The 19,764-nt window shown below is 42.8% G+C and overlaps 1 protein-coding gene across 1 annotated transcript in view; it reads right to left on the bottom strand.

Moving 5' to 3' along the window:
- Positions 1-19,764, bottom strand: part of LOC124789522 — a 368,281-nt gene that overhangs the window by 9,840 nt on the left and 338,677 nt on the right. The window contains exon 2 of the mRNA XM_047256915.1: positions 14,450-14,575. Within this exon, the coding sequence (XP_047112871.1) occupies positions 14,450-14,575 (126 nt within the window). The remainder of the gene's footprint in view (positions 1-14,449; positions 14,576-19,764) is intronic.

Here is a 19,764-nt window from a genome sequence, read left to right as displayed (position 1 = left end):
TTTTCAGAGAATTCACACAAGGTTGGTGCCGGTGGCGACATCTACAACGTGCTGACATGAGGAAAGTTTCCAGCTAATTTGTCATACACAAACAGCAGTTGACCAGCGTCGCCTGGTGAAACGTTGTTGTGATGCTTCGTGTAAGGAGGAGAAATGCGTACCATCACGTTTCCGACTTTGATAAAGGTCGGATTGAAGCCTACCGCGATTGCGATTTATCGTATCGCGACATTGCTGCTCACGTTGGTCGAGACCCAATGACTGTTAGCAGAATATGGAATCGGTGGATTCAGGAGGGTAATAAGATGACTGGCATCTTATCCGCATAGCTGTAACGGATCGTGCAGCCACATCTCGATCCCTGAGTCAACAGATGCGGACATTTGCAAGACAACAACCATCTGCACGAACAGTTCGACGACGTTTACACCAGCAGGGACTATCAGCTCGGAGACCATGGCTGCGGTTACCCTTGACGCTGCATCACAGACAGGAGCGCCTGCGATGGTGTACTCAACGACGAACCTGGGTGTACGAATGACAAAATGTAATTTTTTCGGATGAATCCAGGTTCTGTTTACAGCATCATGATGGTCGCATCCGTGTTTGGCGACATCGAGGTGAACGCACATTGGAAGTGTGTATTCGTCATCGCCATACTGGCATATCACCCGGCGTGATGGTATGGGGTGCAATTGGTTACACGTCTCGGTCACCTTTTATTCGCACTGACGGCACTTTGAACAGTGGACGTTACATTTCAGATGTGTTACGACCCATGGCTCTACCCTTCATTCGATTCCTGCGAAACCCTACATTTCAGCAGGATAATGCACGACCGCATGTTGCAGGTCCTGTACGGGCCTTTCTGGATACAGAAAATGTTCGACTGCTGCCCTGGCTAGCACATTCTCCAGATCTCTCACCAATTGAAAACGTGTGGTCAATGGTGGCCGAGCAACTGGCTCGTCACAATACACCAGTCACTACTCTTGATGAACTGTGGTATCGTGTTGAAGCTGTATGGGCAGCTGTACCTGTACACGCCATCCAAGCTCTGTTTGACTCAATGCCCAGGCGTATCGAGGGCATTATTACGGCCAGAGGTGGTTGTTCTGGGTACTGATTTCTCAGGATCTATGCATCCAAAATGCGTGAAAATGTAATCACATGTCAGTTTGAGTATAATATATTTGTCCAATGAATACCCGTTTATCATCTGCATTTCTTCTTGGTGTTGCAATTTTAATGGCCAGTAGTGAATTTCCAGACAACGATGGAATTTTTTTGGATGATAATGTATCATCTCACAGGTGCACAGTTGTTCGCGATTTGTTTGAAGAACATTCTGCACGATTCGAGAGAATGATATGGCTACTCAGATCGCCCGACATGAATGTCATCGAAAATTTAAGGGACATAATCGCTGCTGCACCAGACCGGGCAAAAGGAGGCCCGACACAGTATTAGGAGATATCCCATAACTTTTGTCATCTCAGTGTGTCTAGATACATACGTGCGAAGTGATTTCAAGTGGAACAAAGACATAAAACTAATCGTAGATAAGGGAGATGCCAGACTGCGATTAATGAGAAGAATGCTCGTGAAATTTAGTCCACCTACAAAGGAGACAGGTTACAACAGCCTCGTTCGACCAATACTTAAATATGCTGAGATCCGTACATACAGAACTGATGGACGAAATAGACAATATCCGAAGAACAGAAGCGTTTTTACGTACACGTTCCTTTAGTATGCACGAATGCGTCACGAAACTGCTCAGTCAACTAAGGTGGCAGACGCTACAAGTGAAGCGTTCTACGTACTATTTGGTTTCAACATTACATCAGTTATGGCACTAGAAGAACGAGCCAATATATTGCCTTTTCCTACGTATATCTCACTAAAAGACTGAGAAGATGAAATTAGAGATTCGACTTCAGTCGGCAGGTTACCAGCAACCGTTGTTCCCTATCTGTTCTCAGGTTCGTCATGTTGGAACAACATTTCTTTTGGATTCTCATCCGATTGAATACGTCGGGAAAGGTTCTTGAGCCGGTTCACATTCTTCACTTTTGCTTCTGAATTAATGGTTGATTTGGAAACATGTGCGCGAGAATGACACCATCACCATAGCAAAAGATTGTCATCATTACCCTACCATCAGAGGCAGTTGCCTTGAATTACTTTTTTGGTGATTGCCGATGGTTATAGTTCAGTGTTAACCGTTTTGTTTCCAGGTGAAAGTGATTTATCCAGGTTTCGTCACCAGTAACATTTCATGATGAAAAGGACCAACAGTTCAGATGAAATGGCATTTCTTTGGATCTTGTGATCTGTTGTGAGCTTTCGCGGAACCCATCTTGAGCACATCATTGAATATCGAAGAATTTATCACTGCAAACGCACTTTCGATGCTCACCAATAATTATGGCGCCAATCGTTTGGTTTCAACACAGATCTGCTCGGATAATGGCAACTGCGCGATTCATCATTTCGGGAGCAGTGACTGTGACAAGATGCTACCGACCATGGAGCTCAGTCCCTGTTCTTCCTGACTCTCTAACTCTCTTTCCACGTCGCCTAACAGTACTCCTGCCAACTGCACAGTTACGCTACAGTGCAGACAAATGTTTGCAGATTTGGCAAACCTGACAATTCAGATGCAGCGTGTTTCTTGTCCTAAATGTCTTACGTAGACGTCATTTTGATGGTCGACTGCTGCTGTGCCATTTATCGGAATTGTTCGAAACTTCTCATGCGTACAGAAGAAACACAAAACGTGAAGCACGAAGAAGTACGTTTTCCTGCATATGTTAACGGAATGTACACGTTCTGTCCCTCGGTGGCCCAATCGGGCCCGAAATACAGCCGTACCATCCTCTGCCAATGTCGTCATTGGATACTATATTGAGGGGTATGCGGTCAGCACACCGCTCTCCCAGTCGTTTTCCTACATGTTTTAACTGGTGTAATAACAATGGGGCTTTATTTATTGAATGACCCTCATATCTCAAGGGTGAGCCTCGTAAGACGTAAAATCCGATTCCCATACTGACCCCAATGGACCATTCAGTACCGACATCCGCCGTACGGTCTTCCGCCAATGGCGTCATTCGGATGGGGCGTGGAGGGACATGGATCAGAACATTATTCTCGCAGCCGTTGTCGGTTTCTCAGACGTGGGAGCCTCTACTTCTCACTCTAGTAGCTCCCTAGCTGTCATCACGAGGCTGAATGAACCCTGTTGCAGTCATCTCACCCTAGGAAAAATCACTGGCAGTACCGGAAGTTGAACGCAGGTCCTTCGCATGTCAGTCAGACGTGATGGCCGCTAAAATAATATCGACTTACACGTGCCAATCGAAGCCGTAATGCTATTGAGGAAAGAAATTAGTAGAAAATAGAATCTACAGTTTTTCGTTGTAAAGCATTCTAAAACTTCCCACAACGTTTTTAGTTACTGGCTCATCTTCTGTTTCGTTCGAATATCTCTGCAAATCACCATCACGTATTACCACTGAAAATGTTTTGAAGTGTTCCGATTTTCTCGTAAGAAAACGATTACCAAGTGATGTAGTTGACCTCGCCAAACATTGTCGCCCCTGTCCAATTCAAGTACAGCCAACCCTGCTAAATATTCTTGTTAGGGGTGAGAGATTGAGGGCTATCTGCCACTACAACCACAAGTTATTACTAATTACTATTAAAAACAGTCTTGATCACGATTTATTTTATAAGGTGACCGGTTTCGACCACTGCTGTGGTCATCTTCAGACCATTGAGTGGAAACCCCTTTCTGTTGTGATTCTCCAACAGAAAGGGGTTTCCACTCAATGGTCTGAAGATGACCACAGCAGTGGTCGAAACCGGTCACCTTATAAAATAAATCGTGATCAAGACTGTTTTTAATAGTAATTATTTACAAGACATTGATCACTGCTGTTCCCATAATGCATTCAAAAGTAATACAACTTATTACATACGCAGGTGAGTCACGTAAGACGTAACACCCATTTTATTTCTTGAACGTTTCGAGATATCGAAACGAGGTTCTCAGTAAATGCTAGTACGCCGGAGGGGAGGCGTGCAGTACTGTTTCATGGATCCATTTCGTTCTTCATAAACCGATGCGCTGAAAGAAGTATATCGTTTTTTTAACTGGAATGAAGTACTTATTTAACGGTATTCAAATCGTCTTGAAAGTACAAGACCGTTATAACTAACGACCAAACTCTGCAGTATTTAACTGACAACAGCAAATACATTCTACCTTGCGTCTGCAGTAGCATCGACGTAGTTGCTCTACCTGCCCTGGTCGCCACACCGTTGTCTTTGCTGAGCGTCTTCTTAATTAGACTCAGTGCTGGATCCCAAGCCTTGCTGAAATTATAGTCGCCGTCTCGATTGCTAAAATTGTCTTTGGTACGAATTTCGACGTTTTTTTTTTTAACGATACTGGCACGGAATCTGACAGGCCCCGGCCTCCCGCAAACCAAGGTCATCCTTGAAAATCCCCAATGAGTTTCCTGTGTGACAATATTACAGGGGAGTGTCAGAGATGACATCAGTTGCGCAAGGCCGCGGAATTCCATGCCAATGTGGCAAGACGTATATATTGGACAAACAGTGCACACCATCGAGGATCGATTGCGAGAACACCGACAGATGTCGGTGTAGAGAACAGCAACGAAACAAGATCATATGTAGATCCAAGATAAAAAGTAATTAAAAAGGATATTAGGAATTCACTAACATTAAACCATGGTTATATTTTTCTCGATTAGAACATGACGTGTTATCTCCTCCCCCTCCTCGCCCTCCCCCCCTCCGTCCCAACAAAAAAAAAAAAAAAAAAAAAAAATAGTGCTTGGTCGAGTTTAGTTTTTGTTCATATTCTCATATAGGCATAGGATGAAATGTCAGCTGCCTGATTAGCATGCTACATGTGTGTTGTACAGTTACACAAATCTTTGGAGCTATGGAATTAACATTATCGCAATGAATTTCTGCGGTCACATTCATTCTTTAGGTGTAAATGTAAGTTTTAAATTAATTGTATTCTTCCAGCAATTCATACTGCCTATATTTGCGTAATATTTCACTGCTTGCCTGCTTAACATAGTATTTTTAGCCAACATGGGTTTTGTGCACTTATAGCCCTCATCACGTTTTTGTAGATAGCTTCATTCAAGCCTAATAATAAAATGTCAGCTGCCTGATTAGCATGTTATTTTGTAGCAGCATTGTTTTGTAACAACTTAGACACTTAAGTAGCATGACAGGCACTTAATTTTGGAGTCCACAGTTACGTTTCAGACATTATCTTTTACGGATATGCGTGAGTGTATGGATATAACATTGTGAATATTGACATGTTTTGTGTCATTGACGAAGTTTTGCATACAGTTTGGATGTGAAATAACATTGTGACACTTGAGGAGCATCATGCCTGTTTCAGAGAACAATTCAGGTGTAGAAAAATTTAATTTGAGGATCCATTGCGCTCTACACCAGTATCGTACAGCGATCGAACTATGTACGAGTGCTGCTTAATCTACACAGAGAGATGAAATTTACTGATGAGGCAGAATGTTAGCTGCTTACCTATTTTTGACCTTTTAAATACTGAACACAGCACAAAATTTAGGTGTGTGTCATGAGAGAGAATTTTTGCTGACGGTGCAGAATTTTTGCTGATGAGGCAGAAACTTTTGCTGACTCAGCATCTTGCCCTCTATTACCTTCAGCCTATTGTCCAATGCAAAAGTGCACAAAATACACTGTAGCTGTCTATTCCCATTATTAAAAAAATAAATGTTATCAAAAACTTAAATTCCACAATAATAATCGAGCAAAGTGGCGCAGTGGTTAGCACACTGGACTCACGTTCGGCAGGACGACGATTCAAACCCGAGTTCGGTAATCCTGATTTAGTTCTTCTGTGATTTCCCTAAAACGCTTGAGGCAAATGCCGTACTGGTTCCTTTGTGAGGGCATGGTAAATTTTCTATCCCATCCCTCCCAAACCCGATGGGACTGATGACGTTGCTATTTGGTGCCCTCTTCTGAATCAACCAACCACAATAGTATTTATTCCATAACCGTTGTGAACCGCTTTTCGCTTCTCGATGCCATCCTCACACAAGATTAAACAATTTGTGCACACTGCACCAGGCAGAGTATATAGTTGTACAAAGTTTGTTTTCCCAAGATATGTAATCTTTTATTACCATATATCTGTACAGAAACGCAAGTGGATTAAAATAGACAAAAAACTATGAAGAAAAAGTCTTATAGTACACTATGCTTTAAGACTGAAAGTATAGGAATGTAAAGGCCAAAACAGTACATAAGTGAGTGCTGGCATAGACTGTTATACAGGGTGAGTCACCTAAAATTACCACTGGAAACACCTCCCAAACCACAACAAACACGGAATGACCAATTCCGCAGAGCGAAGGTGAGGAGAGGGGCTGGTGTAACTGGTTAATACAGACAATTGAGAAATGCACGGAAGTATGATTTTCAACACATACTTATGTTTTTTTCTAAAATGGAAACCTGTTGTAATTTTTTTGGACAACTGGAAATAGAAAAAAAAAACTTAATCAATGCCGTTTCTCACACTGTAAAATGTTTATACATCCAGAGTAATTTTTAACGTAAAGTTGACGCTTGAGTAACTTCTCCGCTGCCCAATCGTGTGCATCGGAGAGAACCGAATTAATTAGGGATACAAAAAGAACAGTAATGTAACGTTACGTCCACATTATAACATTTTAGTTAGTCTTTTTCTCTGAACAATGCTGTACCGCACTGATTTGTTAGAAGAAAATGTGCATTAAGACGAAAATGTAGTTAAACATACAAATTTGTTTTTTTTTGTTTTCAATTACAGAACGTAAAAGAGTTTGTCTTGACATTTCACGCCAATAAATGTTCAAAGTGGTGCCCATCTTTTGCTACACACATTTGCAATTTACCACGTACTGAATGTCTTACAGGACGCAGTACATCTGGTGTAATGTTGCCACAGGCTGCCTCAATACGATGTTTCATATCCTCTGGGGTTGTAGGCACATCACAATAAACGTTCTCCTTTAGCATACCCCACAGAAAGAAGTCTAAAGGTGTAAGATTAGGAGAACGGGCTGGCCAAGATATGCGCCGGCCACGACCTATGAAACGTCCGTCGAACATTTTGTCAAGGGTCAGCCAACTGTTCATTGCAGAATGTGCAGGAGCACCATCATGCTGATACCTCATATGTCTACACGTTTCCAGCGGGACATTTTATAGCAACGTTGGCAGATTATTTTGTAGGAACTGGATGTATTTTGCACCTGTCTGGGTGCCTTCAATCAAGTGAGGACAAATGAGATGGTCGCCAATCACTCCGCACCATACTTTTGCATTCCACGATCGCTGTCGCTCTACCTGTCGAAGCCAGTAAGGATTGTGCACGGACAAGTAATGCACCTTTCCTAAATTCAATGCACCGTGGTTTGTGAAACCTCCTTCATCGGTAAACAGGTAGAACTGCAACGCATTCTCTGTTAATGCCCGTTGACAGCAATTCACTCGATTTTTAAAGTCATCTCCATGTAATTGCTGATGCAGCGACACATGATACTGGTGAAATTTATAACGATTATATGCACATTACACTACTTTTACTCATTGCACTACCTCTAGCGATGTCACGTGAACTCATGTGTGGGATCACGATAAAAGTAGCTAACACACCAACTGCACCCGCTTCTCCTGTGGTGGGTTTGTTACGGGCCCGTTTGCGTGTTACGACCGTGCCTGTTGCATACTATTGTTTATAGATGTTTTCAAATGTGCGGAACGTTGGATGATCTCTGTCTGGGTACCTTTCTGCATACAATTTGCAGGCTGCAGTTGCCTTTTGTCTACACTGACCATAGATGATATCAACTCTGCCTTTCCGGGGTTAGAATAAATCGTTTTTAGAGTTCTTACAACACTATACACTCTTTTGTACTTGCAACCTTCTCACGTTCCTACTGTGCATACTTCAGTCCTTACTTGTGTACAGTACACTATCACAAACGTCCGGTAACAAAGTGTACTACAGTCATTTTGAGCACAAGGCCTAATTCAGCAAGCGGTACATGCAGACACTGAGACAGCTAAACTCGTAAACATCGTAGTCATCGTAAACATAATCCCACAGATCTTGTTTGTTACAACACGAGACTGAACGTCTAACGTTTCAGGCGTCAATTTTATGTTACAAATTACTCCGGATACACTTAACATTCTACAATGTAACAAATGGCATTGATTAACTATTTGTCTCTACTTTCAGTTGTGATAAAAATAATAACAGGTTTCCATTTAAAAAAACGTAAGTACGTGTTGAAAATCATACTTCCGTGCGTTTCTCAGTGGTTTGTATCAACCAGTTCCACCAGCCCCTCTCCTCACTTTCGGTCTGTGGAATTGGTCATTCAGTATTTGTTGTGGTTTGGGAGGTGTTTCAAGTGGTAACGTTAGGCGACTCACCCTATATATATGAAGATGTAGATGTAGATGTCCAAAAGAACAGATATATCTTCATGTAAATAAGGTTTACGGGTCAATGATCTTCTTCAGTGCGGATGCACTCACATTGTGCGAACTCTTACGGGAATCGGCAGACTGATTACCGCGAGCAATGAGTATAGTGGACTGCCGGCGCGGTATCTCAGCGTGTTCGGTCAGAGCGGTATCTCAGCGTGTTCGGTCAGAGAGCTGGCTGCTCTCTGTGATAAAAAAAAAAAAAAAAAAAAAAAACCAAGTGAAGGGATCAACAACGGACTTCAATCGATGTCATGTGACGTACGCTACGACCAAACACAAAAAAAGACGGATAGAGCGTCTGCCATGTAAGCAGGAGATCCCGGGTTCGAGTCCGGGTCGGGGCACATATTTTCAACTGTCCCCGTTGATATTTATCAACGCCTGTAAGCAGCTAAAGGTCTGAATTTATTGGAATTTCACCCTGTATATGGACTAAAGAAGTGACGAATGTTATGAACATGAAAAAAACGGGGCATAGGGGAGGAAGGAGTCAATGGAATGTGGATGAAGAGCTGCTATACTATTTATATCGAGAAAAATATTAACTGGATGCTACTACAAGAGCAAATGATGATACTGTGTTTGATCATTAAGGATTACGTCAGAATTCTGTGATTGGTGTTTACTGTTGTCAAGAATTTCAATTAATGTTAGTATTATATCATTATTTGCTCTATGGAGTGCATCATAAGATTATATTCTAAATTTTGGTGTAAATTTACTACGTTCAAAAAATGGCTCTGAGCACTATGGGACTTAACTGCTGTGGTCATCAGTCCCCTAGAACTTATAACTACTTAAACCTAACTAACCTAAGGACATCACACACATCCATGCCCGAGGCAGGATTCGAACCTGCGACCGTAGCGGTCGCGCGGTTCCAGACTGTAGCGCCTAGAACCGCTCGGCCACTCCCGCTTTACTATCTTGTCACAAATTAGTCTGATAGGTAAATTCACCAATTAAAACAAATCTTAATTACAACCAAAAACTGGAAAAGATAATTTGCTTGTATTAGTAAAAAAACTATATATCTACCCATTCTACATAGTACTAAGCTAGTCTCATTGGATTTCAGCAGTCCATATTCCGATATTTCTGTGGGAGAGGCCATGGAAGGTTTGACAGGATTGGTACATAACACGGAAACAAATCCAGTGAAAACAGAGGATATAGACTGGCTACATAGACATGCTTAAAGCAAAATTATTTTCAGTTTCAATAGATTCTGTACACAATTTTATATGCATCCTGAGCTGCTGAATGAAAACACTGCTGACAGCTGGAAAAACTTGGTTTCAATTGACCATCATTACCGGTTTCATGGCTTACAGCTACGTAGTAAAGTGAAACAGAAATTGTTACATTAATCGAGCATAGGTGAACCCAACGTTCTAAGTTGGGGTATTGCCATTCAGAGGATACTGCTAATATTTTTTTTTTAAAAAAAGATTAGATGAACGACGGCTACTTGGGAAGGTGGTCCATGTAATATCCTCTACTAATGTTGCCAGCTGGCTCAGATGAACATTGTATATGTATTATCCCCAACCAGGCACAAAAGACGCAACTTCCAAGAGCAGTCCCTGCCTTCGCCGGCCACCAGAAAGCACTGATTGCCAATTAACATCAAGTTTTACCAGCTGTCAGCGTCTTTTACATTCATCGTGAGATTTTGTACAGTCAGTCAATGTAGTTCCCCTTTGAGCCCCTAATTTGCTGAAATTTTGATGGTTAAGTCTGAAAATTTTTAGATGAAGTGTCCCTAAATTCTAAAATACATCTGTGGATCAGTTACGTGGATTGGGTACTGGGCTTGGGTACAGATAACATGAGACTGTTAAACTAATTATTCCAACATTAAAATTCACATAACGGAAAAATTAAGTTTGTAATAGAAACTCCATCAACTTCTCAGATCTTAGCAAAGACATTAGCAAACAAAAACATTTGTTTAAGGTACACAGGAAAAGTAACTGAGCGAGGTGGCGCAGTGGTTAGCACACTGGACTCGCATTCGGGAGGACGACGGTTCAATCCCGCGTCCGGCCATCCTGATTTAGGTTTTCCGTGATTTCTCTAAATCGCTCCAGGCAAATGCCGGGATGGTTCCTTTCAAAGGGCACGGCCGACTTCCTTCCCCATCCGCCCCTAATCCGATGAGACCGATGACCTCGCTGTCTGGTCTCCTCCCCCAAAAAACCAACCAACCAGGAAAAGTAACTTCTGCGGATACAGTAACAGCTGCCAATTCCCAGAATCCTGCAACACACAGACATGCAGCCTTCCACTCCATGATGCACCAGCAGCTATCTATTCCGCAAACCAAATCATATTTTGAAAATTATTAAAAATAATTAAAGAAATTACATAATTAATAGTTATAGTGCTAACGTAATTCATAGCATACTTGGTAGAAAGAAGAGACAAAGGATAATAGCACATAAATATCCTCCTCAGAAGGCACTGCTATATGTAGATCGGGTTTCACAGGTACTTATCAGAAAACTGTAATGGAGGAAAAAAATGGTTCAAATGGCTCTGAGCACTATGGGACTTAACATCTATGGTCATTAGTCCCCTAGAGCTTAGAACTACTTAAACCTAACTAACCTAAGGACATCACACAACACCCAGTCCTCACGAGTCAGAGAAAATCCCTCACCCCGCCGGGAATCGAACCCGGGAACCCGGGCGTGTGAAGCGAGAACGCTACCGCACGACCAAGAGCTGCGGACCGTAATGGAGGACACCAGTTTTCTATTCCGAGGCGATAAAAGACAAGGGATATCTCCTAATATCGTATCGGACCTCCTTTTGCCCGATGAAGCGTAGCAATTTGTCTGAAGTCCCGTGCAGACATACAGAACAATGCTGCCTCTATAGCAGCCTATTACTGCAAAGTGTTGCCGGTGGAGGATGTTGTGCACTGACTGACTTCTGGATTACGTCCCATAAACGTTCAATGGGATTGTGTCGGACGATCTGTGTGTCAAATCATTCGCTCGAATTGTCCAGAAAGTTCTTCAAAACAATCGGGAATAGTAACGGCTCGGTGAAACGACATCATTGTTTGGGAACATGAAGTCCATGAAAGGCTGAAAATGGCCTCCTAGTAGCCGATCATAACCATTTCCAGTCAATGATCGGTTCAGCTGGACTAGAGCACCCAGTCCATTCCATATCAACACAGCCCACACCGTTAAGGATCCACCACCAGCTTGCACAGTGCTTTGTTGTCAACCTGGATCCATGGCTTCTTCGGGTTTGCGCCACGCTCGAACTTTACGATCAGCTGTTATCAACTGAAATCGGGACTCATCTGACCAGGCCATGATTTTCCTGTCGTCTAGGATCCAACCGATATGGTCAAGAGTCCAAGACAAGCTCCGCAGGCGACGTTCGTTGTACGTCCTTCATTGATTTCTGCGGTTATTTTACACAGTCTTTATCGTCTGTTAGCACTGACAATTCCACACAAACGCCGCTGCTCTCGGTCGTTACGTGAAAGCCGTCGGCAACTGGGTTATCCGTGGTAACAGGTACCGACTGAAATTTGCTTTTTTCAGCACACTCTTAACATTGTGAATATCTGAATACTGAATTCCATAACGATTTCCGAAATGGAATGTCTCATACGTCTAGCTCCAACTACCATTCCGCATTCGAAGTCTGTTAATTGCCGTCGAGTGGGCCGGCCGCTGTGGCCGAGCGGTTCTAGGCGCTTCGGACCGGAACCGCGCTGCTGCTATGGTCGCAGGTTCGAATCCTCCCTCGGGCATGGATGTGTGTGATGTCCCTAGGTTAGTTAGGTTTAAGTAGTTCTAAGTCTAGGGGACTGATGACCTCAGATGTTAAGTCCCATAGTGCTTAGAATCATTTGAACCATTTGAACCCGTCGTGTGGCCATTATCAAATCGTAGATCTTTTCATGTGGATCACCTGAGTAGAAATGACAGCTCCGTCAAAGAACTGCCCTTTTTTACCTTGTGTACGCTATATTACCACGATTTGTATATGTTCATATCGCTATCCCAAGACTTTCGCCACCTCAGTGAATTTCTATCTTAAAAATACTGTCGACCACATTCTATTCAACATTAAAGATCCAACCTTTGAACAAAGCGGAACTTTTAGGATTTCGTGCAATCTATGTGGTAAATTACATGGAGATCAACCGCGTTGGTATATAGCTGCTATACTGATTCACAGTGAGAGGAGTTGGAGACTAAAATGAAAGATTCCACCTTTGCTGAAAATGCTGTGAATGAATGTAATTGTAATGATATTAAGTGTGATGTTCTCCATAGAGCAAATAAAGGCAGAAAATTTGCATTACTTGAAAATACGACTAGCAATAAACACCAGTCACAGGATGCTAACTTAATCCTTAATGATCAAATACAGTTTCATTAATCGCCCTTGCTAATGTAGGAGTAGGCAGTTATTTTACTCACCATAATATTAAATGTTTATTGTAAATAGTATAAGAGTTCCCCATGCACGGGCCATTGACTCCTTTCTTCCTTCCACCACATTTTTCGCCTATATTTGTAAAAATTTTCTCTGTACAGCTGCCATTGTTTGGACTATCTGTTTAGTGTTAAGTTGTCTGAGGATGGGCTGCAATGCAGAAATTCGGTTTACTGCTATAAAACAAATGTTACTGAGGAATATCTATATTACAGATTTTAATAGGTCTCTGGTTCTCTAAGTACCGACGAAATATTCCATAAATGTTAAATAACAGCTCTGATTGTTTGCAGTGTTTTATTTGTAATTTGGCGTCCTAACTGGTGACATTGTGTAAACAGGTCAGCCGCTCGTACACTAACTTGTTACATAGTTTGTTTATTTATTTACTTTATTTGTTGTTTATCTGCGTTTTATTGATTTTTGATTGGTTCTATGGGGACCGCCACAGTTCCTTTTCCTGTATCAACCTTTTTATCTCAGAGTTGCACTTGCACCCCATTTCTCCAATTATTTGTTGGACATATTACAATCTCTGTCTTCTCTACGATTTCCCCCATTTGCAACTCCTCTGGTACCATGGAGGCTATCTCCTGATGGCTCAACTAATGTAGTGTAAACGTGACACATTTTTTGTCAGCGTTCGCCACATGTTCCTCTCCTCGGCGGTTCTGTACAAATCTGCCTCATCTCTTATCTTATCAGTCGACTTAATTTCCAGCCTACTTCTGTAGTACCGCGTCTCAAACGCATCGATTATTCTGTATTGTTTTCTGCTCAGTCCATGGTTCACTTCTACGCGCTGTTTTGCACCGGGCGCACATTCTCGGTCATTTCTTCCCCAAATTAAGGCCTGGGTTTCAGACAAGCAGACTTCTTCTTCAGCGTGGAATGCTGTCTTTTCATAAGGTAATCTGTCTCTTATATCCTGCTTGTTTCATCAGTAATTCATTATTTTTCTTCCAACGTAATAGAATTTCTTTCCTCCGCTTTATCAACTACACGATTTTCTACGTGATTCCCTTAACGATTCTCAATTTTAGCGTTATTCTTATCGCTTATTTCATTTCTGTTACTCCTCAATACTTAAGTGTTTCCCCATAGTGCTTAGAGCCTTTGAACTTAAGTGTTTCTTTGGCTAACTCCCAGCCCATATTATTTTTTTATTCATTCTGTTCAGCAACTTCCGTAATTTTTCCTCATTGGTACTGAAGACTGCAATTACACCAACGAATCTTATCATCGATATCCATTCAAGCTGACGTTTAATCCCACTTACGAAACTTTCTCTTAATTCCTTCATAGCAGTTGAACTGTAGAGGAAACAAGTGCTAAAGGGGTGAAATATGTCAGCCACCAGAGATGGAGAAGGGCCGGTACTCACTGTCCTTGGCGATGTGCGTGACGCAGCGGTCCTTGGTCGGCGGACACGGCAGCAGCGTGTCGTTACCACATTCTTCATAGTCCTGCCGCACGCACTGGTAGCACGTCAGGTTGGCCTCCGTTGCGTCTGAAACAACGACATGCACTTCTGTTAATAACAATTGTGAGTTTTCTTTAACACTGTGCTGCCAAGGTCCTCGTGTTGTCTGAAGATGGAAATTATTTCATATCCTCCAAATGCGTACGTCATACACAAAAATAGTTTCTAACTTGTATTAAGTAACGTAAAAGTTGTGGTACTTTACGTCTTTTGCTTGTACGTTAACACACACACGCAATAAGGAAATGGAGAACGACAAGGTGAAATGAGGATGAATAAAACCAAGAAAATGCAAACAATAGAGGAAGAACCGATTTGTATTCTATTCTGTGATGGGGTTTAACTGTACTGCATGACAGATGGCGTGAACCACATAGCAGACGTGGTCGGATGTCAATATAATTTGGTACACTTATACACCGTCGGCAGGATGCAGATTGTTGGAGCTGCAATTCTCGGTGGCAGGAAGAACGGCCACCAGAGTGTATTAGTGTCGTTCGTATTTATTGTAGTATTGTACGTAAGGGACGTGAACGGTGTCACATGTTGCGTGATTACTGTGAAGGATTCTAAGACTCCCTGTAGCCGTGTGAGACGGCCTGAACGATTCCTGACGGAGTTTGAGAAAAGGCTCACAGTCGGCTTGCGTTATGTGATAACCAGACTCGTGGGGCATTCGGATCTAAGAGCGGCCTACCGTTGGACTTCATGGCAGTGAGGGCAGACATATTCGTCGTCAAGGTTCCAGTCAACCATGTCTGACTATCACAAGGGAAGATCGCTGTATTGTGCAGCTTTATATACAGGGTGGTCCATTGATCGTGACCGGGCCAAATATCTCACCAAATCAGCGTCAAACGACAAAACTACAAAGAACGAAACTTGTCTAGCTTGAAGGGGGAAACCAGATGGCGCTATGGTTGGTTCGCTAGATGGCGCTGCCATGGGTCAAGCGTATATGAACTTCGTTTTTTTAAATAGGAACCTCCATTTTTTTATTACATATTCGTGTAGTACGTAAAGAAATATGAATGTTTTAGTTGGACCACTTAGAGCCATTTGAACCATTTTTATTAGTTCCGCCACAGTTCACCGCCTGTCCTGTTTTACCAGTCTGCCAGCCTACGACATCTGATATTTGTGATGAGGGGTGGCCGCTCAACACCACGACGTCTGGACGTGGTTTCGCAAGTGCTGAAGACACTCACCACAGCACTCCTCGAACATCCGACAAGTCGTGCAGTTTCCGAAACGCTCGTGCCGAGCTTCTGGGCCGTCACAATTTTCCCTCGATCAAACTCAGACTGATGGCGCGCCTGTCCCATCCTATACACGGGCGGCACACTCACTGATGCATATATCTGACTGGGAGTCATTCTCGCCAAGTGACGCTGCTAGTTCAGTAGTCATAATTTTCTGGCTGGTCAATGTGTTGGGCGTATGCGTAGTGTTATCTGTCTGCAGAGTTAGTGTTTGCGCAGTTGGCTCGCTCTGCACGGGTAAACAGAGAAGCCTCTCACTTGCCGACGTTTACTTTCATACGCTATTTCTCCAACCAAATCTCAACATTTCTGAGTACTGTCCGTAGTCGTGAGTCAATGTTTGGCGATCTCCAGTCCCGGAAGTGTCATTCGCGTAGATGGTAACCACCGTGTTTTGTGTCGTCGGGATATCATTTATGTAGAGGATAAGCTGCCTAGGGCTACTTCTGTTTGAATACCATGTCGTGTTGATTGTTTGTCCTGAGTGTCAGCGTTGAACCTTCTGTTCGCGGAATATAAGGTTATGAGGCGTACGAGTTTTTGGGGAAGCCACCGTCGCAGAGTCTTGCTGATAAGGCCGTCGTACCAGCGACTATCGACGGCCTCTTCGATGTCTAGGGACACAGGTCCCATTGCAATGCTGTGTTGTATCCGTCTGTTATTTGTTCAAGCATACGGAGGAGTACTGTGCAGCAAGCACATCGGAAGTAACCCCGTCAGATCTGCGCTTCCATCCGAGAATAAGTAACGGATTCCCTGCAACATTCTGTGCCGTCTCACGCCATTGGTTGGAGACTATCACGAAACGGGCTAGGGAATTACCGTCCCAGGCGGAGGCTCCCATTTATAGCGCATCATAAAAGGCTGCGTTTGCATTGGATCGTTACTCGGATGCAAGAACCGCAGATGACTGGAGTAGCATTGTGTTCAGCGATGAATCACTATTCGGTACTACCCTGCATGACAATCGTCAGTGAGTGCGGCGCCTACCTGTTATGAAGCCCCGTTTTCCCGATGTTTTCGAGAGGCACAGGGGTATTACTCCCGGCATAACTCTGTAGAGAACAATCGAGCATGACCTCAGGCCACGGCTGGTAGTGACTGAAAGATTTCTGACGGCGCAACGGTAGGTCACGGACATCCTGTGCCCTAATGTGTTACTTCTCTTGCAACAGTGTTGTAGTGCCATTTTTCAACAAGAGAGTTGTCATCAGTACACTACACGGGGGTGTGTGAACTGTCTGCATAATGTTAGAGAATTCCCGTGGCTAACGGGATCCCTAGATCCGTTCCCAACAGAATAGGACCAGCTCAGTCGTCAGCTGCGTCCCAGTTACAGTATCAGGATTACAAGAACCAGTTACAACAGCTGTGGACCGCCTAAGGAGAGGATACAAAGACTATACGGCAGTCGTTCCATCCGAATCAATGCAAGCATTCAGATCACAGTGGGTGCAGGTCATACTTATAAAGGGACTCATATTAAGTTTTTTGTTAGTTTGACTGGATTTCGAAATCACTGAGATAACGTCACGTAGCTTTTCAATTCGTGAACTTTCGGTTCCTCCTTACCTTTTGCGTAATTCACATTCTCTGTCAGGCATTGTGTATACAGGTATTACTGCAAATTGCAAAGCTATATTAAATCGAAAGAACGCGTAAGATCTGTCACAGCGGAGGAGAATTGGAGACAGACTTGTTGGGAGGATTCTGGGAACGTTCTGATCATTTTCAGAGAAAATCGCTTCCAAGATGCTGTTGGGTTTTGTTCTAGAGTAGTGCTCCAGTGTTTCAGTTACTACATATACAAGAGCTTGTAGATGTTTTTTTCAAAGTCATTTTATGTCTCATCAAGAACTGCAGTAAACCCTTGTTTTCTACCTGCATCGACAGAAACGATCATTATCAAGCGACATACAACTGTTGCAGCGACCTATATGATGTAACTCCTATACGGTGTCAACAATAAAAATACATAATATACAGTCAATCTGGATTACTGCTGTCAAAGATAAAACACTCTTACATAATTAAATAATTTTAGTACAAAGCTGTCATACACTTGGATTGCTAAAAAAGATTTTGTGTTGTTAGACGACGATCGTTCCGAACATTTGTTTTGTAAGTTTTATAACGTTTCTATTATCATTAGGTCTTGGTGTTATATACAAAAGTTGTTTTAAGTTGCACCTTTTCGTCGAATTAATCTGGTGGGAGACACCCAAGCAATTCAGAGGCAAGCTGCTACCATCGAAAGTGATATGAAAGCGTAACAGATATGCTGACAGATTTTGTAGTCTTTGGGAGAAAGTCGACGATATTCTAACGAAACACTATTGGGTGAATTTAGAGAACCGTTATTAGACGAAGACTGCAGTAGTTCTGCTGCTTCTGTCGTATATATGCGTACTGACCACTGGAATAGAATAAGATATTTCATCTATTAGTGAACATTAAATGGGGCGTGACCACCCTTCGAATTTATGACAGCATGAACTCCTCTGGAGACACTTTCAGTGAGGTGTCGGAATGTCTGTGGAGGAATGACAGACCATTCTTCCTCTAGAGCCGAAATTAGAGAAGGTAGTGACGTTAGACCCTGGTATCTAGAGTGAATCTGTCTTTCCAACTCATCCCATAGGTATCCTATTGGGTTCAGGTGGGCATCTGGACAGGTCAGTCCATTTCAGGCACGTTATTGTCCACAAGCCATTGCCTCACAGATGCTGCTTTGTGACATGGTTCATTGGCATGCAGATGCAAACGACAGTGGTAACGGAGCTGTTCCTCTACTGTACACAGTACACTATGGTGTAGTGTAAAATGTGTTCATATCGCTCAGTATTTAAGGTTACCTTAACCGGAATAAGATGACATACTAAGCACGGAAAACACTCCCAAACACTACCTACTCTGTACGTCACTGTTGAAACTGCACGTGATGACTTGTGATGTTTTCCAGGCATTCGCCAATTTCAAACCTTTTCATCGGTATGGCAGAGCGTGTTTCATCATCCCAGTTCACTCGATTACTGTCATTCACCGTCAAGTGGCATCACTCTTTACGCCACCACAAGCTCTTAAGTTTTTCTTGCTCATGAGGATGTGCTCCACTATTGCACTAGATTGCTTTTAACTCCGTATACACAGTTATTGCGCTAGCTGGGTTGCTGGTACCATTTCGTAACCCACGAGGGGTTACTTCCGCTGTTTTCGTGCGACTTTTACAACCATCATCTTCAGTTCTCAACAATCACCTGTCCACCAGAACATGACGTCTGCATGGTCTTAGGCCATGTCCTACGTGAGCGACAGAAGCGACCGACAGCGAGGGACTTCTGGATATGCGACACTCCAGCGACAAGTAGCAGCATCGGGCGAAAAGCTCCGGTGTCGTGCTTACGAGCGAATATGTCGCGCTACAAGATGGCTGCTTAGAGCCACCAGCTGTTTCTAGAAAACGGCGCCCTTAAACTGTAAAATACAGTAGCTGGAGAGTAAGGCTGCAAAATTAGGTTTACTTAAGAAAATAAAGCGAAAAGGAATGCTGTGCATGAAATTTACAAAAGGAGGGATCTCCATGGAGGATTTCGTAAATGTCATCAACTACGAAGATCGCCAGACAGATTCTTCGAATACACGTGAATGAGCAGAGGAGCATTCGACTATCTCATCAATAAATTAAATACGAATGTTTTTACATGATCAAGAACTTTTAACACCCAATAAAAGCGGAAGAATGACTGACTACATGACGAACTACTCTAAATAAGACATAAATACAAATTTCCCGTATGTAATAGATGGCTGTGGTGTAGCGGTAGCGTTACAGTTCGTGATTACGTGGTATGAAAAGATCCGGGCTCTGCTTACATTTTAACTGACTCAGTTACAATTCTGTATACTAAGCTTTATGTATACTGTTTACACTGCATCGCCAAGTATATTTTTAAG

This window comes from Schistocerca piceifrons, chromosome 1 (assembly GCF_021461385.2).
Source record: "Schistocerca piceifrons isolate TAMUIC-IGC-003096 chromosome 1, iqSchPice1.1, whole genome shotgun sequence".
In the NCBI taxonomy this organism is placed as follows: Eukaryota; Metazoa; Arthropoda; class Insecta; order Orthoptera; family Acrididae; genus Schistocerca; species Schistocerca piceifrons.
Note: the sequence above shows the minus strand (reverse complement) of the source record. Positions and strands in the feature narration are given on the sequence as shown.